The sequence below is a fragment of the Hydractinia symbiolongicarpus genome, chromosome 11 (genome assembly GCF_029227915.1).
Source record: "Hydractinia symbiolongicarpus strain clone_291-10 chromosome 11, HSymV2.1, whole genome shotgun sequence".
Classification (NCBI taxonomy): Eukaryota; Metazoa; Cnidaria; class Hydrozoa; order Anthoathecata; family Hydractiniidae; genus Hydractinia; species Hydractinia symbiolongicarpus.
The window spans coordinates 8,895,255-8,921,331 of record NC_079885.1 but is presented as its reverse complement, the minus strand read 5'-3'; the positions used below and the strand labels follow the sequence as shown (position 1 = coordinate 8,921,331).

General features: G+C 33.8%; 1 protein-coding gene across 2 annotated transcripts in view; it reads left to right on the top strand.

Moving 5' to 3' along the window:
• LOC130613935 (F-actin-uncapping protein LRRC16A-like) overlaps nt 1-25,136 on the top strand; it is a 29,790-nt gene extending 4,654 nt beyond the window's left edge. The window contains exons 2-41 of one of the 2 annotated variants that reach the window (XM_057435304.1): nt 7,205-7,296; nt 8,058-8,108; nt 8,212-8,271; nt 8,508-8,671; nt 8,933-9,036; nt 9,325-9,395; nt 9,479-9,552; nt 9,661-9,736; nt 9,810-9,898; nt 9,984-10,078; nt 10,152-10,342; nt 10,540-10,617; nt 10,697-10,773; nt 10,997-11,036; nt 11,397-11,467; nt 12,057-12,126; nt 12,283-12,364; nt 12,474-12,567; nt 12,678-12,732; nt 12,906-13,009; nt 13,393-13,461; nt 13,533-13,601; nt 13,852-13,945; nt 14,218-14,319; nt 14,677-14,811; nt 15,233-15,340; nt 15,510-15,572; nt 15,870-15,982; nt 16,060-16,147; nt 16,343-16,768; nt 17,345-17,582; nt 20,130-20,346; nt 20,534-20,627; nt 21,063-21,097; nt 21,183-21,265; nt 21,478-21,764; nt 22,826-22,961; nt 23,211-23,408; nt 23,831-23,908; nt 24,400-25,136. In XM_057435304.1, the coding sequence (XP_057291287.1) occupies nt 7,205-7,296; nt 8,058-8,108; nt 8,212-8,271; nt 8,508-8,671; nt 8,933-9,036; nt 9,325-9,395; nt 9,479-9,552; nt 9,661-9,736; nt 9,810-9,898; nt 9,984-10,078; nt 10,152-10,342; nt 10,540-10,617; nt 10,697-10,773; nt 10,997-11,036; nt 11,397-11,467; nt 12,057-12,126; nt 12,283-12,364; nt 12,474-12,567; nt 12,678-12,732; nt 12,906-13,009; nt 13,393-13,461; nt 13,533-13,601; nt 13,852-13,945; nt 14,218-14,319; nt 14,677-14,811; nt 15,233-15,340; nt 15,510-15,572; nt 15,870-15,982; nt 16,060-16,147; nt 16,343-16,768; nt 17,345-17,582; nt 20,130-20,346; nt 20,534-20,627; nt 21,063-21,097; nt 21,183-21,265; nt 21,478-21,764; nt 22,826-22,961; nt 23,211-23,408; nt 23,831-23,908; nt 24,400-24,443 (4,415 nt within the window). In that variant the 3' untranslated portion in view covers nt 24,444-25,136. The remainder of the gene's footprint in view (nt 1-7,204; nt 7,297-8,057; nt 8,109-8,211; nt 8,272-8,507; nt 8,672-8,932; nt 9,037-9,324; nt 9,396-9,478; nt 9,553-9,660; nt 9,737-9,809; nt 9,899-9,983; nt 10,079-10,151; nt 10,343-10,539; nt 10,618-10,696; nt 10,774-10,996; nt 11,037-11,396; nt 11,468-12,056; nt 12,127-12,282; nt 12,365-12,473; nt 12,568-12,677; nt 12,733-12,905; nt 13,010-13,392; nt 13,462-13,532; nt 13,602-13,851; nt 13,946-14,217; nt 14,320-14,676; nt 14,812-15,232; nt 15,341-15,509; nt 15,573-15,869; nt 15,983-16,059; nt 16,148-16,342; nt 16,769-17,344; nt 17,583-20,129; nt 20,347-20,533; nt 20,628-21,062; nt 21,098-21,182; nt 21,266-21,477; nt 21,765-22,825; nt 22,962-23,210; nt 23,409-23,830; nt 23,909-24,399) is intronic. The other variant, XM_057435305.1, reaches the window with a different exon arrangement.
• Nucleotides 25,137-26,077: the final 941 nt, after the last annotated feature.

Genomic DNA, 26,077 nt, shown 5'->3' with positions numbered 1-26,077 from the left:
AAGAAGAGCCCACAGGTAATGTGGAAGATAGCGTAGCAGATTCTAGCAAAGAGATTACGGATGAGAGCCACCTACCAAGTGATCAACTAAAATCCTTGGACTTGGTATTTGCAACCAAAGCAGTCAAAAGCCTTTCACCGTATAAAACCTTGCCAGGCCTTTCACTATCTAAAACCTTGCCTGACCATTTACCATCCAAAACATCGCCTGATCATTCACCTTCTAAAACTTCGCCAGCCATTAATCTTTTGACTCCGGAAAATTTTCTTTTTAATATCACACCAGAATTACCGTCAATCGTGTCCACTTTAAAAAATGATCCTGCTACCGTCTCCACAAGCTCTTTCATTGCTGATTGTGTTCAAAACATTCCAAATTTTAACATTGCCGACCATGAAATCGATTTTGAGTCCAACAATCTGGCACAGGTAATCCACGAAACAAAAAGAAACACTGATTTGATACTGGGCCTGTGTCAGAAGTTGGACACAAAAGTAGACGCTATAAGCGCAAAAACTGCTGTGCTTGAGAGTTACATCATGAAAAAAAGAAACTTATACGAGGCTAAAAATAAAATTTACCAGGAACCATTGCCCTTGCCAGCAACAATTACCCAGCCACCGAATAGTTATGTTGAGATGCTGGAAAATAATTTTGATCCGCTACTTTTCTTGCCCACAGAACATGATGACATGGGCATGGAGACCACGCATGTTGAAGCACGGCCGCAAGTCGCAACTCCGCAAGCCACACCACCCGTTGGTAAAAAAAACCCGCTACGCAAAATTAACCCATGCTCCGCGTTAATTAAAAAAGAGCTGGGTAAGCGTTTCACCCTTGCCGAATTAGCAGGTGGCAGGTTGAATGGTGGCAAAAATAAAAACGTGTTGTCACCACGAAGAATGGGAATAATTTTGCAGAAGGCCAGGAAGGAGCATAAGGAGGAATTTGAAAATAATATAAAAAACAATTTAAATGAAATCATTAACTCAAAATGTCGAAAGGCAAGTCAGAAAATAAGGGACACCACGGATTGATAAAATAAATAGACGAAATTATTTAGGTCAATTCTCACGTTCCGAACTTTTTTTTTCTCGCATTCTATAAAAAACCTTAGGCACAGAAAGGTCAAAGTAAAAGTGTTTTTGCATACGTATTTAGCTACGTATTTATGGACTGGTTTCTTATAAAAAAAACGTGCATAACGTAAAATGTTGAGATGATTGATTTCCTAAAACCGTGGAAATTTCAGATAAAATTTTTTAGCTCCTTATTCTGACTTGTCTTCGTATTTTAAGTTTTTATTTTAATATTGTTTGAAAAAGAATTTGTTCTAATTTATTCCGCGCTTTTTTATTCTCGCACTTTTTTTATTCCCTTACAAAATAAAATGTCTTACAAAATAAATTTTAGATATTTCTAACTATGATTTATCATAGTTAATAGAAATATCTAAAATTTATTAACTCCCTATTTTAACTTTTCTTCGGGTATAGGTTCAGCATGTTTATGTTTCTCATAACATACTTAAAAAAAGAATCAAACTGATAAAAAAAACGACAACTCACTCGCACGTGTGCTCTGACCCTCTGAAACCAATGAATGAATCACGATTCGAACACAGAGCAGAAGATAAAAATTGTTACATTTTTCTTCTTGAAAAATTCGAAAAGGACGGTTTCTCTTAGCTCCCCAACATAACATTTAAATGTATTAAGTTAAAAAGAGCTAATATACTGAAATGTACGAACCATTACAGGCAGAATACACCTAAATACACCTAAATACACCTGAGAACAAACATCTTGACATAAATTTTGCTTTTATCCCTGATCTGTGTACTGGTTTCGTTTAGTTAATGAATACCATGTTAAGGCTATTTTCTACCTCAAGAAAATTTTCGGCGATTTTTGATTGGCTAATTTTAATGTTTTTCGATGATGTGACGTTTGCGGAGGAACGCCAGCCATTTCGAATATATCTCCCAGTAAAGACGAGCTATGTTTCGCATCTAACTATCTATATTTAATATCTATATATTCCTTCCTAACAACATATTTAAAGAATCCTAATCTTAAAGAATATTTATGGCTAAATTCAGTTTCAGATATACTTACCAGTAAATATCGAAAATAACTCAAGATTCCATCTGTCACGACCAATAATAATATTTTTTGTGAGATTTGTTTCGCTTTTCCACAACATAGTTCCAGCTTCGAACGACGAAGTTTGCTGTGATAAAATGTTGCCAAGTTTGATAAATATACAGACCGTAACATTCAACAATCGAACGAGTACAAACAATGTAGCTTAAGTTAATCAGTAGCTGTGCCACTGCTAGCCAGGAGACCCAGCGTAATTTTTCTTACCACCGGGAAATCGGAGTAGTTAAGGTGGGAAAATTACGCTGGGTCTCAAACGATTTTTCTGCGGCCAAAATCTGGCCGCGCTTTTTGATTGGCTAATTCTATTGTTCTCTGCTCACGTGATTATTATCGGGGAAAGCCCTTTTCATCCCGAATATTCCAGCGAGTGGTTTCACTCACCCTAACAAACATTAGTATTCTACAAAGTTTTTACCAAAGTAAGATTTGACCAAGCTTGGTAAACAACTCACAGATAAATTAAAATGTCCTCCGAAGCGATTAGTCACATTGTTCGATTTAAACTCGGGGTTTCCGCTGAGTCATTCGTTCGCGTCTAAGCTTTAGTTTGAGAGAAACTCATTTTATCAACTGAAGAAGAAAGCTTAGTTAACTAGGCTATGCCACTGCCGTTCCGCTAGAACAATGGAATAATTTCTTTTTCACGGAACAAAATCACGCTGGGTCTCCTGGCCAAGATTTTTAAAGTTTCGTGTTAAACTCACGGAAGTGTTCGAAAATATTTTTCAACTTTTGAGACGAATTTATTATAGCAGAGACGAATTGAGACGATTTGAGACGAATTAAGAAAATTCATAGACGAAATGAGACGATTCGGAGACGAATTTGTTTTTAAAATATGATATTCGGAGACGAATTTGTGACTATCAGGAGACGATATGAGACGAATTAAGACGGTTAAGACACTACAATGTTATCACAAAAAATCGTCTCGTATGAAAGAGTTAAGACGAACAAAACAAATTTACAAGACGATTTAAAATGAGCCGAATTTAGACGAAATTTGTGGACGATCCCTTATCAAATAAATGTTATAAAAACAGTTTTTTTAAGAATTCTTTCACTACCACTGCTCGACTTTAAAAAAATAAATTATACATGTTACATAATAAATGTTTAAAAAATATTGTTTCTGTTTGATTTTGGGTTTCTTCGGGCAAAGTTTTAATTTTTTATTTAAACGCTGGAAGTCATTTGACAGCACCGTAGTTTTTGCGTTTTTTCCGGCGAGCCAACACCCCTGTATTCTGCCAGCAGGTAACTACTAGAAGAATATTTTAGAAATTTATTCTACTGGTAGTATTTTTACTGCTGGCAGTAACTACCAGCAGAATATTTAGATTTAGTATAAATGGGCCAATTATTCTGACAGCATTATAGAAAGTCTATTTACTCTAACAGCATTATACAAGGGCAAAATACTTGGGCATTTATTTTCGTTGACAGTAATGCTTTTGACAGTATAATAGGGTCATTTGTTCTTCTGGTAATGTAATGATGAAACAGGCTTAGATATTTAGACTTTTTGCTAAGATTTTTATCATCTAATACTAAAATAGAAAATATAACAAAATATAATAATCATAACATCACATATAAACAGATTTTCAGGAAATTTAAGAAAAATATCCATACGTGAGAACAAAATAAGGATGAGTTCCAAAGTTGTGTTTGTACTATTAAGGATAAAATAAGAACAAATCAGACTGAAAAAGGCTTGAAAAACAGGGAAGATTTTATTAGTTCCCATAGAAAAAAAGTGTATGAGAGTGGTTTTTTCTAAATTGTTCATTAATTTAGAAAAAACTCTCTTTTAAATTAGAATACGATTACTGTTTGGTCACAAGCTGGTTTACCAACTTTCAATGAAAAATATGCAAAAATCACCTGGTCTCAACAAAAAAAGAAGAAACTTTACCAGCTCAAAATTCAACCTGAAAAACCTGTGTCAATTTAAAAAATTATAAAACTGCAAATTGGCTTGCTTTTTGGTTGTAGTGAAGCACTATGTTTTTATTACAACACTAGGGAAATTTACTAAGTCAGAAAAACAGTCGATATTACTTTACCTGTCAACAAGAATTACATTTTCTAGTGGCAGGAGTGTTTATTAACTACAAGACATTAACCTTTGTTTCTAGCTATCTTTTACTGTCATTTTTTCAAAAAAATTAAAAACAACAACTTTTTATTCAGGTTTTTCTAGCTAGCTAGCCTAGCTTACTTAAGTTTTAGAGCTGGACCAGAGTGCAGTTTGTCCACAAAATACTCTGAGAGGCTAGCTAATTTGGAACAGGGTCTAATACAGGCCTTTTCAGAAATATTTTGGAACACGTGTAGCAATATGCACATGTTTTTCCATTGATTTTCTATTAAAGTAGATTTTTGTAATGGGTTTATTGACTAGTTTTGTTTTAAAAAATAGAGCTCTAACTGTAGCTACTATTTTTAATTACGTTTAAAATTATCAAAAGCAGTTGTTGAAAAATAATATTATCCATCAGCATATTTCTTTTACGTGCGGATGTCAATAAATTTCAACAGCTTTCATGATTGTTAGCACTTTTAAACAATAAAATGCTTGTTGCACATGAGAACAAAATGGCTTCATCATATCTATTGTTATTGACTTGCGCATGACAACAATATGTTATGTGAATGTAGGCATATGATTTTTGAATGATGTTGTAAAACTTACATATAAGTGTTACTGTAACCCTCATTCTCAAACAGAGGTCAATTAGTATAAAATGCAGGTTGTTTGTTTGCTGTAAACATCTGAAAATTTCACAATTTATCAAATTTAGTGAGGATTTTGAATGTCTCATTGAGGTGTGTATAACAGAGGTTAAAAAATTGCAAGAATTTACTTTCACAAATAGCTTTTTCAACATATATTTTGCAGGAATGAACTTTCACAATTAAGCCTTTTAATATTGTTTTTATGTGGCCTACCGGTTTAGGAAACAAAATATAACATTTGTGTAACAATATTTGATTACAATGTTCAAAGTAAAATACAGTGATGAAACATATGGAAACAACAAGTCTATAAAAAGAGAAACAAAACCACGTTATTGAACTCACCTACTTGCCAGGAAAAAGGGTTACTGAGTGCCCTTATGGCTTTGTTAAAACAATTTGAATTTTTATATTGATAAAAAAAGATCTATATAAGTGGTTTCAATTTTATTTTCACTTTTCATATACTAAAAGAACCACACACACAAAACGTGTCAAATTAAATAAAGTATATGTTAAATAACATAGTTGGTGAGGTGGACTTTACCTGAGTTCACTTGAAGAGGGGTTGGATTAGAAAAATGGGGAAAGGGTGGTGATTTACTCCACTTTTATTGTGTTATCAATAAATCTTTGTCAAAGTCTAAATATACTGCAGTATTGCTGTATAGCAGGAGGAGAAAAACGCTTATAGTTTCAAGCCTGAGCTGCAAATAAGAAGAATAGCATGCCTATTAAAACATACTAACAATATTTATTGAAGCGTTTCATTTATTTTTTTTTTCTGCTTGCTGCTGTAGTCTGTATTAAAATGTTTTTGAAATGTTCTGAAACTGTTTTAGTAACTTTAAAAAAGTACATAATTGATTATACGCATTCATGGAATACTATTTTCCTTGTCCTGCTTTTAAGTCACATAATTATTTGCTGTGGCGCCGTAGATTAGTGGTTATAGCTCTCGTACTCTATGCGGGAGACCGGGGTTCGATTCCTCCTGACGGCGATTCAACATGGGCGAGTGAATGTTACCATAGCCCCGGGTTAACCCAAGCCATGTGAGGGGAATTGGGAAGATGGCACACTGTGTGAGCCGTTGGATGTTGCCGGGAGTTGTCTAGTAGAGCGCGGGCTCTAATTGGGTCTGCGTAGCTCAAAATGAGCATTAAATACTCTAGGATTCTCCATCTACGCCATGGCCCCTCCTGGAAATAATAGACAGGCTATATCCCTCGATATTTGTGAGGCTAGCCATGTAAAATATGCACATCTATCTATCTATCTATCTATGCAATGCAATATTTTGAACTGTAAGGTAAAGTTTTTCTGTTTTTATATATTATATACTTGGAATTTTATTTAAAAATTAATTAAAATTAATTAAAAAAACATTTTTATGACATTGTATAATCATTCTTTTTAAAGGTGAACTAATGATCAATAATGAGTTAGGCTTGAATTGTTTATTATAGTGTGAATGTGGATTGTGTAATTTTGTTTGTGAACATTTGTAAGTGTGGACAAGGATAATATGTGTGTATAATTTACCCGATCAAATTGGATTGTTTACAAACTACTGAGTAAAAAACAAAATAAAAACAAAACAAAAATTATAATTTTGTAGAACAAGTGCACACACTGACATCTTTTTTATGTATTGCAAAAAAAACGTTGAACACATTTGTTTCGAAGATCATTGATGATACTGCCCAAAACTTAGGACACTGCCCAATCTTTAGACATAAAATGCGCAGTCTTAAAACTGACCGGCCAGTCTTAAGACTGGGCAGGGTGTCACAAGACTTGGCAGGAGATCATGTTAGGCCCATCTTCGGACGCCTTTTAGATTTTAAAGAAGGGATATTCTACAAGATTTCAATTGTTTGCAAGAACCAACAAACATTCTCAGGCACATTAAAACATCATATAAAATTTTTGTACCTGGTATTATTTTTTGTTGTTTTGATTTGTAAAGAAAAATTTATATGTAATGTTCTTTTTAAGAGGTAACTACAGTCTAAAATTTTCCTTTTTCTCTTTGTCCTCCATAACTGTTCTAAGATTGGACATGTACATCCATAGATTGGGCAGTCCAGTCTTAAGACCGGCCATTTGTCACTGTCAAAAGACTGACTGGACCAGTCTTAGACAGAACCAGTCTTAAGACAGGTGCGTTTTAAGATTGGGCAGAACAATTACACTAAAATGTGTAGATGTATTGATTTCAAAAGATGGTATGTAATAATGTTTTAATCACAAACAAACTACATAGGTTTTTTCTCATATGATTATTCTTTTAGCTGCTAAGCAAGCCATTGGTAGGACTGATGCAAAGATCTTATTCGTTCGAAGATGTAAGACTAGTAAAGATAAGAATGACGTAAAATTATTGGTAAGATTATATTTTATTTATTGTGAGCTGTCTATTTATTTAACATAATAGTTGTTATAAAAGACATTTGGATCAATATAGCTATCACTGTGTCTCTCTACGTATGTCTTTTTTAATAATCAGAGAAACAAATCATTTGCTAAGCCACAAATTAAACAAAACAACATAAATTCCTTAGGTTGTGGCATTACTCTTATAAGTTATGTAAACAGTATGTCAAATTGTGGTACACTAGGATCTTATATCAATTCCCAAATAAGAGGCTAGTCCTTCGACTTTGAACATAAGTTGATAATATTATATAAACCCTAAACTCATATATTATTTTGATATAACTATTATAAACTTTGCAACACAGCGAAGTGAATTTTTAGGCACATATATCATAGGGTATTAAATTCTTGTCAACCTGCTCTGCCTTTATAAAAAGGACTTCTTTTACATAGCTTTCATTTTGTGTTTTTTAGAATTGTGAAAAGATGTGAGAAAAAAAATGCTCCTTATTTTTTTACAAGAGCCTAACTGTTAATTTACCTGCTTAAACACACTTAGATTTAGATAATGTTTCATAACAGCAAGATAAATGATTGTTCTTAAAAACCATAATATTGATCTGAGGTTTTATAAAGGTTTTTTGTATTTCAGGTATGCCAGTTGTGTATAGTGTTTACTTCCTGTGAAATTGATTTTTTATTTTTGTATTTTGTATATATTGAGTCATTGTTATACATAACACTAATTAGTTTACCCGTATCATTTAGGCCATAACAGCATGCCGCGTCTACATCTTAACAAAGAAACAGCAATCCAAGGTATTCAGTGAAGGTTTTCAACCAAAATTTTACTCTTTGAACTTATAAATTAATTTATTGGGCGTGTTAATTAAAGTTTTTATCTATTGCAGTATTTTTTTAGATTGATTACAGCTTTCACATCCTTGATATAAACTCATTAGATTGTTCCAAACCTATCAATGTGAGTAATTGTTTTGATTTTATCCAAAGTTTTATACATTACTAGATTTCTGAAAAATTATGAATGTTCATTTTTTTATTTATATTTTGCACCTCACAAATTTGTCAATAGTTCTGCACAGCCCTCAAGGAACTTTCATGCATGGTCACACACACACATGGTTTGCATATCTACACACAAACAAACACACAAATAATAAAATTCCATATAGATTCAAGTTTACATTTTTTTTGTAGGTCAACTATTTTGATATCTATCTTTTTCAGCTGAACATAACTGTCAATGTGGGGGATCGCCAAAATCAACATGTTTACCTCTTCGCAAGTCAAGAAGATTCTGAAAAAGCAGTTTCGTATTTGCTTGCACTGTTAAAGAGTAACTTTATAAACATAAATGTTGAGTAAGTTTATTGGCATAAAATCATATCTTAATATATATGTTAATTTAAAGAGTTTTATATCATGTTAAGCCACTAAAGCCAAAAAAAATGATCTTCTGGTTAGCGTTAAGATTTATGACTTGCCTAAAGTCTTAGATTCACATACCACATTCTGTGGCAGTGTTGTGAAGTTTTCCCCAGCATTTTTTTTCTAATAAAAATAGCAGGTTAAAATTAGCTGGCTCGAATGAAAAATAGTGAATGAATGCATAATTATTTTAGCAAACAGGTATTTGTGAAAACAGAGTCAAGCCAGAAAGAGGAAGTAATACGCAATCAAGCAAATTTAATTGTCCAATCTCTTGCTCCTGAAACACAACCATGTGGTTAGTATTATTATTATTAAGTACCGATTCAATTGGTAGAGTTAGAAGTAGTGGTAGTGATTATTTCTGTACTATGTTTTCTTTTCTAAATCTATTTGCGTGTTATATAATTGCGTGTTTTTCAATGTCGTGTCTAGAGGTTACAACTGGTGCTTTTAGAGCACATTTAGCAACCAAACTAACACATTTCTCCATTGGGTTTGCACAATCAAACAATTGTTTATTTTCATTACAGGCAACTAAGTACATTTTTCGAATTGTTAGTATTACTAATTATTAAATTTATAGCTGGTTTTGCATTGGCCTACATGTGTCTGTGTGACTATTATAACCAAACAGCTCTTGCAGAAGTGATTTGGGTAACTTTATATATTAATTTTCCTGAGTTGTTTATGTTGATAAAACTTACAATCCTTTGTTTTTATTTTTATTTTATTTTTAGGATGTTAATAAAATTTACGCTAGTCACGACTGTAAGGATTTTCAAGTAGAGGATTTTGATCATCTTGAGACCAAGTAAGATGCTTAAAAGATTTTAATGTTTAGTGTTTCAAATTTAATTCCTCTTTGTCTTGTAAAGATCATTTGGCCTTCCGAGAATTATTATTGCTTAATGGTTTTTAGGGAGATCACTCCATTGATCGCTGCAGTTGGTTACAGCACTTGGTTCACAAGTTTTGTTGTATCTTCCTATAAACTGGTAAGTTCTGCCATTTTGTAAGCAGGGCGTATGATAAATTTGATTCGATTTTGAAATAATTGTTCTTGTTTAGACTAATGAAGTGGTGGATGCAATCATCCGAGTTATAAAGAGGTCTCCATCAATTGAGACTATCACCATAACTGATGCACATGTAAATAAGTAAGTTGCCTTTCGTATTATCCTTTCTTTAAAAACTGCTCTACTGATCTCTACTGATAGTTTTTGATATAATATTTTTGTGTAGAGAGCAAGCACATAGACTTTCACTGGCGCTATCTGCTAATCCAAACAAGACAGTGAAAAAAGTTAATCTGTCAAAAAATGCATTGGAAGACAAAGGTAAGTTGAAATTCATATTAAGGTATAAAACGTTGTTTCGATTACCTCACGTTTCTTTGTCTTTTTGTTACAGGTGTGACCAGTTTGGCAGGGTGTATTTCCACATTGCAACAGGGGATAGAGTCTTTAAATTTATCCGAAGTTGCATTAACTGCTAAGGGTGCTGGCATCCTTGCTTCTTCTTTAAAGAATAATAAATTTATGGCTACATCTCTTACAAGACTGGATTTATCAGGAAATGTGTTAAAATCAGAAGGAGCACAGGTAGTACATGGTGTTGTCCTTGTCACTTTGTAACAACTGATGGAAACATTTCTTCAGTTCGTTTTCGAGTTACTGTGTTTAAGTTCTACATTGATTTTCATTACACATGATTCTGCCTCTTATCATTGCCAGGGCTTGTTATCAAGTGTTTAGAATCTTAGATTTATATTTGTCCACATATATTTTTCATATTTTAGTCATTGTGTGATTTTTTGGCACAACCAAATGCAGTGGAATTCTTGAATATATCCCATACAGAATCAGCTCTTGATCTTGTAGGTTTTTCTTTACTTTTATTTTAAAACTTTAAAGAATGTATATTGTTTGTTTAACTGATTTATATTTTATTCGCAGCTATTTGGTGCAATGTTTCGTGGCTGTCAACAAAACTTGCAAGATGTATGTTTAGCTGGTAACCCATTTTCATACAGGTATAATATATAGATATTGTTTTCCTGTGGAACATGTGCAAAACATGATGATGAATCTAAAATCGTTAGTGGTAATTTTGTTTGTAGAAGTTAGAGAAATTGAAGTTAGAAGTTGAACTTATTTACATGAAAGTTTTATATGTATGTACTGCTTCACTTATAGGACAAAATATACGTTTTATCTTCTGTATCATAGTTACGATTTCATTCCTTATCATTTTAGAAAGTCCAAAGAAGTACAATCACTCCCAGCCTTCCAACAAGTGAGTATTTATACAAGGAGGAGGAAGCCAGCCTTTAAATTTTAAGCAAGTGTTTTTTAATTAATTTTGTGAGGTAATTTTTTCAAGAACTAATTTTTTTTAAGATTTAAGGTTATTAATTTAATGAAATACATAATACTTTTATATATCACTAGTCATCTCACAGTATTTAAAAAGTAAATTAGCATTCAGAACTTCATTTGCAATCTTTGTGCTAGACGGCTCTCCAATGCAATCTTTTGTTTCTATGGAGAAATGATTTAAAATAGCTGTGTTGTTTAAGTAGCAAGTATTTGTTTACAATGTTAATCTCAGCATTTTCACCAAATTTCTTCTTATTTATTTTTTCTTTTTCTTTAGTTTTTTACCTCATCCCGAGCATTAAAATTTGCAAACTTATCAAATACAAAACTCCCTGCGGCAGCACTCAAGTATGTTTTATTTTATTTTGTTGTGATAGTTAGCTATCTTATTACAGAAACTACCAAAACACAAAATTAATGTGAATTTTGTGAAACTTGTGTTAAAGAATTTTTTTTTTCTCCATTTCTTAAAAAACAACCAATAAGTTTTAGATTTTGTCAAACATCGTCATATTTCCTCATGACACGGTAAAAAAAGCCTTCCATATTTATACCTATAAAACCATAAAGAAGCCCTTGTTGTCTTTTGTTATTAAAGTATTAAATCTTTCGTATTCTAAACATCGCTGAATTTTGTTATAAGCTGTTACCATTAAAAAATTTAAACCATGGATTTCGATTTGGAGAAGGTATGAAAATTTTCGTTGTGTTTGTAGTTGGTTTGTATACAGAAGCACTCAGTTGTGAGCAGGAAACAAAACGTATTTAGGGACAGCCTAAAATAAAAAATTTTAAGCTATTTTTTAAAAAATGTGTCCTAAAATTTATAACAAGCACTTAATTTATGTAACGATTTTTCATTTTGTTTCTCCTTTGATGTGTTGCAGTCAATAAAAAAACCCTTCCTTGTGTTTTATTGTTCCTTTATACAATTTAGAGCTATTATGGTTGGTTTAATTAATAATCCAGTTTTAACAGATGTTGGGCTAGATTTGTCCCACAATGAGGTATTTATGAAGTTTGGTTTTAATTCTCTACTCAATATATAGAATTGAACACAAAAAATGTTTGTAAGATATCATAAATTTTATTTTGATAAATATATATTTTTAATAAGAGAGTGTTATATTCTTCACAACAATGATCTTTGACTTTTTTTGCAGATAAAATCAGCTGGTTCATCTGAAATTAGTTCATGCATTAAAGACGTTCGATGTTTAACAAAATTAAATCTTGCTGACAATGGTAGGTATTGTGATTTTCACAAATGACGATTTAATGCACCCCAAAATTTTTAGGTTATAACTGTATGAAATGTTCTATGTTTTAAAAATATATTTTCCTCTATTTCCAGGCCTAGATCAAGATCTTGAACAATTATGTGAAGCTATCAGTAACAGTCACTCAATCCGAGAATTAGATTTAGCACGCAATGTATCGAAATCAAAGTGAGCCATGTTTTGCTGTTTTATACAAGATTACGCTAAAAATGATCTAACTTTTACTAATCAAATATTAATTTTATTGTTGCAAAAACCCCTTTTGTTTATATACATAGACACAACAATGTTGTTTCTGAAGCTTTGGCTGAAATGGTGATGTCAGAAATCCTGGTGAGATCTTGTTTAACCACTGTGTAAATAAAAGTCATATAAAGTCCACAACTATATAACTTCATAAATTGCAACCTTATTGCTGCTGCCAAACTAACTTCTATTGTTGTTAATATATTTCATTACGCGATATTTTTTTGGGTTGTTAATTGGCAAATTCGTGTTTTTTTAAGCCATTAGAAAAACTTTCGATTGCTGACAACAAGCTGCGCCTGGATGCAGCTGCCATCTTTGATTGTGTTGGAACAAATGAAACACTTTTGGAAATTAATATTAGGTAATGCTTTATTTGACACTACATATTTAAGGTTTGTAATCCTTTTGTGAAAATCTTTTCTTGTGATAAATATATATAAATATATAAATCTCTTGTCTTGTCATAAATAGCATTTTGTTTGCTGCTTGCAGTTGGATGATGTTATTTCTAAATAACTGCCTGTAAGCCAGATTAAACGCTCCTGCCTAACTATTTTTTTAATAATATGAAAATGGTAATAAAGGACATTTTTGTAATAAAATGCAGCATTTATGGTTGTAAACAAAATATGGCAATATTTAGGTCTGCCAGTGCCCTGTCTGTTCAAGGTTATCCGTCTGCAAAAAACAAAATATTTTTTGGGGATGACGTAAAGGTTATTTTTTTTTCATTTCCCATTTCAGTGGCAATGCAATTGGAGATGTCGGTGCTAGACTCATTGCAAAAGCCCTACAAATTAATACAAAGTTAAGGTAAAAACATTAAAAGCCTTATATGAAAATTAAGTAACTTCATCAAACTTGTGAATTTACCCTCTTTTCAGGGAAATCATTCTGGACAAAAATAACATAACATACAAAGGTTTACAAGACTTAGCTTTAGCCATGAACAGGTAAGTGGACATGAAAAATGAAAAATTTCTTATTTGTTATGTTTTCAGGTGTCATTTAGTGCTTAAATTTCCCGAAATAACAAATTACACAAACTTATTTCATCGAAGCGCTTCTGATTATTAAATAATATCAATCAACTACCTAACCTTACATGTTGCCAATGTTTGACCTGACAGGCTAAGTTTATGAGTGTAGAAAAAACACTATGTTATAAGCAGGGTTTTTTAAATACATACATTTACTTAAAAGGAATTATTCATTGCACTCAATCCCAATACCTATGGCAGACTTGACTGCATCTTTGAAACATACTGGTGAATTATTTATGAAATACTACAGACAGGTATGTGTTTTAACTTAGTTGTCACACTTAAAATTTATGTGCAAATTACATGACAACATGGATACAAGACATGTATATGCAGCAAAAGACTTTATACATGAGTGCAAGTTATTTAATATCCATAACACAAAGAACATCACAGGCTTGATATACTAGAAACCATATTAAAAGAGATAAAAAAAGATATTTTTAAACTAAAGTAAATGGCCAGTTATGCCTTAACGTATTTGCTGCAGGAACAATGTTGAACAAGCTGTCTATATTGAGTTTAGATTGAAAAAGCATTGATAAGAAACCAATCAACACATGATTCTACACCTGATCAAGCTTACAAAGTTCATCAAGGACTCTTGTTGAGTAGTATTGACAACTATGTGAGTATTTTATCAAGGCTTGAGTTTTATGAGTTTTTTGACAATTTGTGAGTACTGTAATGCTTTGATTAAACTCACCCAAGCATTACGTCATAAATTAACAGAGCGGAAGCTAGAGAAAAAAAAATTAACCATGAGCGGATTCTTGAATGAACATTGAATGTAATTTAAAAGTTCCAGTTTCAAATAGAAAAATGTAGTACAGTGTATGACTAGCTTTGCAATTTGCTTGCCTTATTTTTTGTGATCTATGTTTGGAGGTGTATGCATTGTTATGAGGTTATATGTTAAATAGTATCACTCAAGTTTTTAAATGACATTCTTCAAGATTTTATTGCTAAATCTGTTTTCTTGTAGACTCAATTTACAGATGGACTGGTTGTTCAACTTCAAGATTTAGTAAACAAATACAAGAACTCAAGTTCTGAACAGATTCAAAAGGAAGTAAAAACAGCTAGATGTCTTATTAAAGAAACAGACTCCTTTAGACAGGTAAATTCGTATGGCATACAGATTAATTCTAAATTTATATTCTTCACAAAAAGGTCTATCTTTAAAATATCATGAGCACAAGCAAATGGACCTTTCCAATTGCCTTGTTAACATCATTTACCTGACTTTTGCACCTTTGCCAAAGTAGAACTTTCACAGACTATCAGCTGTGGATCATTGATCAAATGGTTCTGTGGCAAAAACAGACCCTTTTCCTAGATGATAATGCTGTGGTTGTAGGTAACCAACTCAATTTAGCTAATTTGTTACTCAATGGTGCACTTAATGTAGTGTTGTAGTGAAGGCATTGGCAGATAGTTACCAGACTTAGCTATAGGGTACGGTTTGCTGTATTGTAATGATGTAACAAGTTACAGTCAAAGGTAGGATTATCGTATTGCCATTACATTTATATATTTAGGTGTTACTTCAATTATTTTCTGATCCTGAATCTACAAAAAAAATACTTGATGAAAAGTTTCACAAGATTTCTCAAGACTTTCATGACTCTATAGAAAGTGTTTTGCAGGTTTGTAGTTTAATCTCATTTCTAATGTTGTTTTAAATTGACTTAAGTGAATTTGTAATCACAGCGATAAATTAGCTTGCAAATAAAAATTGTAAAGCAAGGTCACCTTTATGCAGATGTTTTCATAGATGGTATCTGTTAACTTTATTTCAAATATGATCTGTTGCAGGGAAACCTAGATAAAATGTTGAACGAGGCACAAAAAATTTGTCCTTCTGCTCTTGGCGATGAGGTAAGATGTTCGTGTTACATAGAATAACATTTTTGGTTGAACTACAACCCCAGACATATTATATTGTGAAGAATGGTAGCATTTCGAAGATAAAAATCACCAGCCATTAAGAACGTCGTCAAAGTTCACAGCGGACTTAGGACTATGGATCATAAAGGGTGCTAATTTTTGCTAACGTCAGTAAGCCCCAATTTGACCATATTTCGGACCTTTTTTTGGCTAGTGAAGTGGATTGTTCCGAAACATACAACTAGTGTCCCACATAGGTTTACTTTTTTTGCCTTGATTTCTTTTTAGAAAGTCATTAAAAGCATCAAACAAGAACTGGTTGATGGAGGATTATTGGATAAGCAAGTCGTAAATAACTCGCTTATTCAATTTGGTAAAAGCAACCTGACCTATAAACTATGGTGTGTTATTGAATTAAGTCGGCTACATTTTTACATTAAAAACAAATTGACATTGACATCAATACTGTATATTTTAGCGAGTCAAACTTGGATACAGGAAATTCGCTTGCAGAGAGTTTCAAGAAAGTTTTAGTAGAAGCTCTTCAAAAAAGTGTTGATGCTTTGGTATGTCTTTATGTATCTTTTTTCGCAAGCGTTTTCGTTTTTTGAATTTAGCCAAACGTTGATAATTAACTTGCGTTATTTGGTAAAGAAGTACTTCTTGCTGGCAAGAATTACGTTGAGATTTTTAATTTTAATTTTTTCACCAAGTAAAAGAGGAAACATCTAAAATTATGATGTGTTTACGCTTCATATTAGAGTGAAGCAGACAATAAAGAGGAACAAGCAGTGGTGGAGAAACCTAAAACAGAAAGCAAACAAGAAGAAAGTACAGAAGAAGATGGTGTTACTGAAGGGAAGATAGAAGAAGAGTTCGAGCTAATTGAAAAAGAGGAAAGTAAAGAAATACCAAAAGAAACAGAAAATGTGAAAGAAAAAGAAGACTTAAAAGAAAAAGAAGAAACGGCCTTGGACGACACTAACAATAAAACCGATGAAGATAAAGCAAAGGTTGAAGCGAAGGAGAACAAAGACTCTCCTCCTACTAGTCCTTTGACACCATCGGTTACCATTACATCATCACCAATTGTATCTGAGATGTTTGATATGCCATGGGAGCTGTCTGCTGGCCAACGCATTTCAATATTAGCTTCAGATCTAAGTGACGATGACGATGCAGACCTGGTGAGACTTTCTTTAATCAATTATTGATTCTGCTTATTCCGTACCTATTTACATTTCTCCAATAATGACAGTCTAATTTTCGTAGATAAATATTTAATACTAGATCTTTAAGACCATATTGTGAATGCACGTTTTTTTTTATAAGAATATGCTTTATAAGAATATCAGGTTGGGAAGTCAGGTTAAAAACAATAGTTCCATAGTTTTGAACGATAGAGAATAAGAATAATGATCAGCCTGGTTATAATTTTGATATCCTTATAAAAAAGCATGTATTGATATTAAATGGCTGAAAATAAAAAGGGGCATAAAAACACCTTTTTTTGGCGTTTTTGGCAATGGTAATAACCGTCAGATTACTTTTATCATTATTTTTCCATTTTTTATTATTTTTTATTTTATCTTTACTATTTTTTTTTACATCAGTAAGTGTTATTACAGCCTTAGTCAATTAAACACTCTAAAAACTTCTTGTTTTCTATTGTTGTCAACTGCTCTGTAAAGTACAAGAACACATGTTATTATGACAACCATTGTAAGAAAAGCATAATAGATTTAATATCATTTCTCTTTCAGGCTGCAAGTAAAGCTCGAAGTAGGCTGAGCACATTGACAAGTCGTCCAGATAAACATCAACGGAAAAGAGCTTCGGTGAAAAGAAGGCCAACATTTTACAGAACAGAACAGGACATCAACATTGACACTCCTTCGCCTAGGACGCAGAGTGGTAGTGTTTCTACTATTAAGGAAAGACCAGCAAGTACTGAAGTTATAGATGCTCCACCAGAACGTGTGCACTTACCAAGCGTAAGTGGTAAGTAAGAACTGAATACTATAATGACTATGTGTGTGCATGATAGATGTATACAGCATGCTTCGGATGAGACATGGTCTCATTTAGCCCAATTAGAGACGACTAGGATTAGGTGCTTCAAGTGTCAGTAGACCAAACGCTCTTACGAAAGGGTCATTAAAGGGAATAAGAATAATGTCCACATCATCTTCCTGTTTCCCCTTCTATATTGCATTCTTTTGTTTGCTAATTCTTTATATTAAAGACCTGTTTATATGGAAAAGAAACATCTGGGCAAACCGGAAGATCCTGACTTTGGGTGGTGTTTTTTATTGGATAATGTTTTGCATTTACATTTAAGAAAGTAAACTTACTGTCATCATCATCAATCATCAATCATCAATCATCCATCATCCATCATCCATCATCCATCATCATTCTCGACTTAACGTCCGTTTTCCATGCTAGCATGGGTTGAATGAGGTATATTAATGACCCTCTTCCAATCTGATCTAGACTGTGTTAGATCTAAACTCAACTTCCTCTCTATCAAGTCTGTCCTTATAACCTCCTCCCAAGTCTTTCTCGGCCTGCCTCTGGGCCTTGCCCCAGGAACTATCAAGTCTCAACACTTTCTTACCCAATTACCCCCCTCCATTCTTTCCAAGTGCCACAGCCAATTTTATGTGAATAACATCTTTAATTTTACGGATACTTAGCCTGCTTCTTAGCTCATCTGAACTCTTTTTGTCTCTCAAACTGGCGTTAGACATCCACCTAACCATTCTCATATCATTCCTTTCTAAACGGTCAAGATCTTCCTGCTTCACTGCCCATGTCTCACTACTGTACAACATAACACTTCTTACACAGGCCTCATACAACCTACCTTTTAACTCAATTGACAAGACTAGTCAACAAAGGAAGTAACTCTCTGAACTTTGTCCAAGCAGAACCTATCCTGCAAGTAACACTTCTTCCAACACCCCCTTCACTGCCCAACATATCACCTAAGTAACAGAAGTTCTCAACTATCTCACCTTTGCAACGCTTACATACAAACTGAATGTCAGCTCTTAACCTTCCACCAATACTACTGCACTTCTTATGTACCCAATGCTTGCAAGTCTGACAAAAAATTGAGTTACTACCAACCCCTTTCCTGCAAACTCCACAAGGCCACTTTCCAACTACAAGGTCACACTTGGCTGCAATGCTACTAATCATGACTTTAGACTTTGCTGTGTTCACCCTTAGCCCTTTCTCTTCTAGTCCTTTCTTCCACTTCTCAAACTTTTTAACTAATTCTTCCATCGACTCTGCTATGAGAAACAAATCATCTGCATACAATAACTCCCATGGCAACCTGTTCTGAACTCCATCGACAGCGCTTCTAAGACTAGAACAAATAACAAAGGACTAAGTACAGAACCCTGATGTACACCAACAACATGTACACTAAATTCATCACTAAGTGAATCGTTAATCCTGGATGAGAATAATAAATTTTAAAGCTTCAGAGTGTAAACTCCTAGAAATATTTGATGGCCTAACTGAACTAGCTTGGTTTATGCGAGCGTAAAAAAATCACCTCGGCTAATTAGGTTAGCTCTTCTCATATGAACATCCCCTTAATGCGCAGTTTTATCCTCTGGCAGCTTATTCAGACTGAGGGCGTATTTGGTACTTGGAACTTCTTTAAAACTTTTAATGAAAAAGTGGATGCTTCTTTGGTCACTGGGTGCTTTTTTGGTTACTTAGCGCTTAATTGGTAATTTACAATAGTTTTTGTGCTACTTTTAACACAGAAATGCTAACGTCAGCATAAAAATCTCAAATTTAGGCAGTTTTTCGGTATTTATAATAGTAACTCTGTAATGCAAGAAATGAATTAAACATATACCTCTATCCAGTAGCAAATATTGTTTTTTGGTAGAGTGTTCTTTCAAAATTTTAATTGCGCATCAAGGGAGAGGGACATAAAAGAACATGTGTAGTGGGTTTATCTGTGGCTCCCAGTTCTGGGACCCTGTAAAAAATTCCGCTTGCTGTGTTAGTGATGCACACAGTAGCTTGATCGGAGGTTCAATTTGGGTAAACTTAGTAGAGAATGGGCACACGGATGTGTCATGACAAACAATCATTTACTAGGGACACGAGGTTTAATATTTATGATATGGTCTACAAAATACCACATTGCCAAAAACGTTTTATAGGCACTTGAGAGCTTAAACGGTCTAGCTTTCAAGATGGCATATACCATAATATGCCTGGCTAAAATTTATAACCCAAAGTGAAGAGCGAGTCAGTGTTTAAAGTCCTGACATATCTAGTTAGTTCTTCTAAATTAATACTAAACTGTGTTAACTTTAATTTCTTTTTTTTTATCTCATTTTCGTTCAAACGACTTGTTTAAATATTTTCTCCATACAGCTATTTTTATGTTGCAACCAATTTATAAAAATTGCTGAAATTTCTCGAAACATACATACTTGCTATTTTTGCTCTCCATCTCGTGCTAAATGCATTTTAAGGCTCATATCTAATATTTTTATTTATTTATTTTAGCATTGGATGCAGTGAGTGCAAGTGCCAGTCATCTCAAAGTAGCTAAAGATCGTGCCAAACCGCAAGGAAGGCGCGCTCCATCCAGGGTGTCAAAATTAGCGCATATGAATACAGAAAATGCTGACAGCTACATCGACGCACAAGTAGAAGTGTCTCCTAAGACCTCTCCAAAGCCGTCCCCGAAACCTTCACCAAGGCAACGACCTGTCTCAGCTATGTACGTAATTATTATCAGGACAAAAATACACGAAACAGTTGCTTTTAACGCTCTGAAAGGTTATTTAATGTCGCCGAGCTCCACCATACATTCTTTTCTATCAAGTTTTTATTAAAAATATAACTCCAAAATTTATTATTTATTTGTTTTAAAATTTAGATTATATTATATTTCTTATGTATTGTAGGCCTGCTAGCAATTTAACTGCGGAGTCACATCCCGTGCAGAGGGCTGCGTCAGATAAAATAAAACCAGATGCTCCAAGGAAACCGGACAAGAAAGTAGGTTGCTTTACAGCGAACGTACAATACATGTCCCACTGTTATATTGTATGTTCAATGCATGACCTACAGTTATACTCTTATACTGCGTGGTTGGCTTCAGTTTCATTGCGTGATTGATGCATGACTTACAGTTTCATTTGTGTGTTTAATCCATGACCTGCAACCTTTAAAATTACGTCGGTGGTCACAAAACAAAATATAAATTGTCAACGCGAAGCACAAGTTCAACGACCTAAAGGGACCACAAATTAAATTAGAAAGGCTGATATGCAGTTTTATTGTGTGTTTAATACATGACCTACAGTTTCGTTGTGTTTCTAATGCATGACCTACAGTTTTATTGCATGTTTAATACATGACATACAGTTTCATTGTGTGTTTAAAGCATGACCTTCAGTTCCGAATATTATTTGGTTATTTTTTGTCTCGTAGGAGTCTAAAAAAGAAAAGTCGAAAAAGCCGATCGGGTATTTTTTTTAAACTACTGTTTTTCTTTTAAAAACATTTTACTTGTCAAATATAGGTAGCTAAATATTCCTTCTTTTGTTAAAGTGGCATCCAACTACCATCTCTTCCTGGATTTTTGAGAAAAGGTCGTGGATCTTCGAAAGCTGAAACGGCAGATGCAAAAAATGGTAAAATGTTTTCACACTATTTGCAGGAACTAAGGGACTGACAGAAAACGTAAAAAACGAGAAAAATTGGACCTCTGATGGAGAGCTACGTCTGCTATGTGGCGTGCTTTTCAGACATTTTTTATTGTCTCTGAACTTGTCACCTTAGGAATATATTCCCCCATACTAATAAGTACAGCGTGACTGTCATTATACGCAATGTTTTTGTTCAGGATCAGGGGATGTACCCGACGGTAAAACTAATGCGTCAACAGCTGCCACGAAACCCGAGACGAAACCTAATCCACCAGTAACCGAAACAAAACCAGCGGAACCCAAGTCAGATGTGGAACCAAAGGTAGAAGCAACAGCTGAAGAAACAAACGAAACGCCTGACGTAGAACCGCCAGCGCAACCAAAGCCAGAACCAGTAAAAAGGCCAGCCATGATACCCAAGATTGGAATCCCTATGGCAGGTGGTTCGGCGTTACTTGCTGAGATGAAAAAACGACAAAATAAGGTATTCGACGAGCTACGTTTCTCAACTCTCTTGACTTTACTTTGCGGATTTGACTTTAAAAGTAACATAGGGTTACACCTTGAAACTTCTTAAATTGAAAATCCTTCTCAGTTCTCCTCAAATCTCCTATGAAATAAAGACAAAATTTCAATCATCTTCAAAAAATATTCATAATACATTAAGGTATTTTTCACTTGATTTGGAATATTTTTGTGTCTACATGCATAAAGCTTAATGTGTATATCTACAAAGCCTATTACCTGGCTTTATTATGTTTTAATCTCAGTAACGAAAAAAAATCTCCTCAATTTTCCTCATTTTTCCTTGTTTTTATTAAATTTTGTTTTTAAAAAATTCCCATTTCTTCTTAATTTTGGCATCTAATCTTCTACAAAATTCAGGGGCGGTGCCACAAATTCCAAAGTGGGTGGGGGCTCAGTCATAGTGGTAGATTTTGAGATTTTAGTGACAATCAACGAGCGAAGCAAATTGCCGAAACAGCTGGGTTCAGGGAGCGCTGTGAGCCCCCTGGTGGGGTGCAGGGGCAAAGCCCCTGAAAGCCAACGCATTTTTAGAGTCCTAAAACACGTAAAACGGCTATACCTTTGACTTCAGAAAAGCTTGTTACGTACTGATTTCGTTGGTATGCGTCACTGCATAAAAAATCGCATTATTTAGTGAGATAGTCTGCAGGTTCTCTGGTTGGATAACATTTCATGCAGTGATAAAGATAATTATTGGCAGAAAATAAAAATTATTACTAAGCAAAAATTGTAAAAAAAACATAATCCTCTTCAATTTTTGATTTTTAAACCCTGTAGCATCCATATTCAGAGCAGACTTTTAGTTATATCATTACCAAATACCTGTTTTTTGCAGTTTTAATAAAATTTATACAAACAACCAGGGTTTAAGCGGTAGCTGTAATTGTATTATTTAAAAAACGTGTAACGTTCTTCATCAATTCAAACGAGAGGGACAGGTACTTGCTTGAACTTTGCACTTTCTTTTTATGTGAAAGCATTGTCACTGATCTTAATACATCCTTCGACATGTTTTAGGGAGATGGCACAAAACCTCCAGCTCCAGGACCAACAGCTAAACCAAAACCACCCAGTGCTGCTGCCAAACCAGAGCGTCATGGTTCCATCGGTGCGAAGCCGCCACCGCCCAAGCGACCAGCATCACTCAAAAAACGTGCGTAGTTTTAAAGCATTTTCTGCATTTTCATTTTTATATTTCCTCTTTCACTGAGGCAGCAACGATGTGGCTTATCTTTTTGTTTTGGAGGTTTGATTCAGTCTTTTTCATTGAAAAACTGTGTACCACTTTTGAGGAAATGATTTCCTATTTTATAAAAAATTTGCAAATTTTACGCCCCCCTGTGTCCTCGAAAGGGTGGTAATTGATAATTCAAAACAAATTTTATGGATTCGTTTTATGCAGCTAACGGAGAAGGAAAACCTGTTGCGGCTGAACGCCCTAAACCAGCTCTGCAAGAAACAGCTGAAGAGTCAGCCATGGAGAGTGTAGCCGAGGAGTCTAAAGCTGAGAATTCTGCCGAAGAGCTAGTGCGAAGCTCAAGCTTATCCGCGGATGCGAATAAATCGACCGAAGATGCGAAAAAATCGACCGAAGAAGCAGGTAAACACTAATGTTTTGTTCATTACGGAGTACACTAAATTGTCAATTAAAATCGAGGAAATATAGCTTTGTTAGTCTACCTCCTACATTCTTTCAAAAAAAAAAAATTTGAAAAAAATTAGTGAAATATTCTCCCAGGGAAGTGCTAAATGTCTGATATTTTGTTTTCACTCATATATTCATCTATGTGTGAGAGATATTATTTCTGCATTTGCATCTTCGTTACTTAAATTATTCTCCCTTTTTTGTTATGATGTGCTCGTAAGAAATGTACTGTATAAACTCCGCACGAATTAACTTTCTATTTTATGTCACAAGGGGTGGGTTAGTGTTACAAAAAACGCGAACTTAAGCGTAACTTTTAGATTGTCTGTTGGGCAGTTTATATCGTATTTGTTAAAAAGTTTTTGTATTTACGTTAGATGGCGATTCGGTGCCGATGCCTGAAGAACCAAAGGTTAAAGAAGAGGAACAAAAGGAAGAAACAAACGAAAATGCTGGTGAGGTTTTAATAATGATAAAAGCAAATGTCCTTATATATATGAATATATTTTTTTCGGCTAAAGGCTTCCCTGTCTGTTTGTTGAAATGGTCGCAAAAAGAAAATTCAATAAAAATGTTCTGACACATTTAAAAATGCTAAGACATTGTTTATCAAACGCCAGAATGTTTATTGTTATAAAATTTAAAAATATTTTTTTTATTAGAAATAATAATCTATGACTATACGCCCCAGTTTTAATGACATTGCAAATATTTTATCATCCATTTTCATTTTTAGTTCTGAGTTTGCTAAATTAATTAAATAAAACTCCATTTCCACAGCTAATTTTAGTTGTTCAAAACATGGTTTTCACTTCTTCTTTTTTGATCCGTAAAAACGTTCGCCATTCTGCTTAAAGATTCTCAGTAAGTTGCGAAAAGAAGACTGGGTACTAAAATGCAAGCTTGTTGTGAGTTATTTGCTGATTTATTTTTCACTTTATCGTAGACGATCCTGGGGAATCGGCAGCCGCTGGTATAGATTTTATATAAGTATTTTATATTTTGTAATTTTGTGATAGAAAAGCAATAGTTGACGCCTGTTAAATTTGATTATGCACAACAACACGAGATAAAATTTAATATGTTTTATAGAGAAAAGATAATGAAAAAGAAATTTATTAAATAATAGCGGCCGTGTAATAATTACACGATTTTATTCATAATTGTCGCCGAAGCTAGCATGCTACTTTAACATCTAGTGATTTCTGAATGCTTTCTAATTGACGTGATTAAATCGGCTTTTCATAAATTCTTAAATATTATTTTTTGTGATTGATATTTTTAGTGTGAAATTTTATAGAAACTAGTCGGTTTTTTTGTATCTTGGTTTGTTCTGAGCATGCGCGTAAAAGGCAATCGCTTTTGTTAATTATTTTTTCTGATTCGTTAACTGTTTCGATTTGATTGCGTTGCATTTATTTGAAGGAAGGTTTAGAGTTGTGCACAAAAATTTTTTTATCCTTGAAAACTTTCGGATGACCTATAGATGTACCTTGCAGTGTAACAAAGAATGTTTGAAATTTATTTTTTTATTTATTATTTCATAAACGTATACGGTAAAAAAGACTGTATGGAGGAGTGTATCATGCGCTCCTACGTCGTTGCTTTCCGGGGTTTTTTTGAGTCGGAAAGATATGTTTGTTATAATTCATGATAAATACACACACTAGAGGAACACACAAACAGTTGTCTTTTCTAACAATACTTTTACCCATTGCCATTGCTTGATGTTGCCGAAAAATGCATGTCTAATATGTTAAATTTTCTGACGTTACGACGCGACGAAAATAACACTACTTTAACGTCAATATCCTATATTAAATTAATGAAGCCATTACAGTACACCTAAAACTTTGAGGCCAAATAACTTGGAAACGAGGTGGTGACGTCAATGATTTTTCACCGCGTGGGTAACTAGGGACCAACTAGGACCAATTTGGGTAATTTTCCCAAACCTGGGTCCCCGAATCCGTTTCGGAATGGACGGGTTGATGACGTCATCAAAAAACCTTCAAACCCTAATATCTCTGCAACCGTTTGTCAAAAATACGCGATCCTATACATTTTCTTGATAAGCGTTTCAAGACCTATACAATGAAGGCAGCAGGTATACAAATTTCTAAAAAAAAATTTGGGGGGTTTGACTGGCCATTGCTGACATCAGAAAAATGTTAAAACCCTTATGTCTCATTAACTGCTTATCAAAAAGATATGATCATATACATTTTCTTGGTCAGCGTTTTAACATCTGCAGGCAACGAATAAACTAAATTTCGCCAAATATTTTTGTAATTGCACTGCTGACGTCAGCAAAAAATCTAAAACAACCTACTTTTCCATTGTCCTTCTGCCTAAGTGGATTTTTCCACGGGCCTTATCGACTAGTAATTAATAATTTAGGAATCTTTTGAAATATTATTTTGTTATGAGAAATTGTTAGTTGACATGACTGCGGAAGGAAGCCATGTCAACGATAAAACTGCTTTTATTTTACAACATATAATACATTGAATTCTTACCACCATCACCATCGCCACCAACACTACCACGATCATCTCCACCGCCATCACCACCACCACAACCATTACCAAATTATGGCCGACAAAATATGAGACGCCACAAAA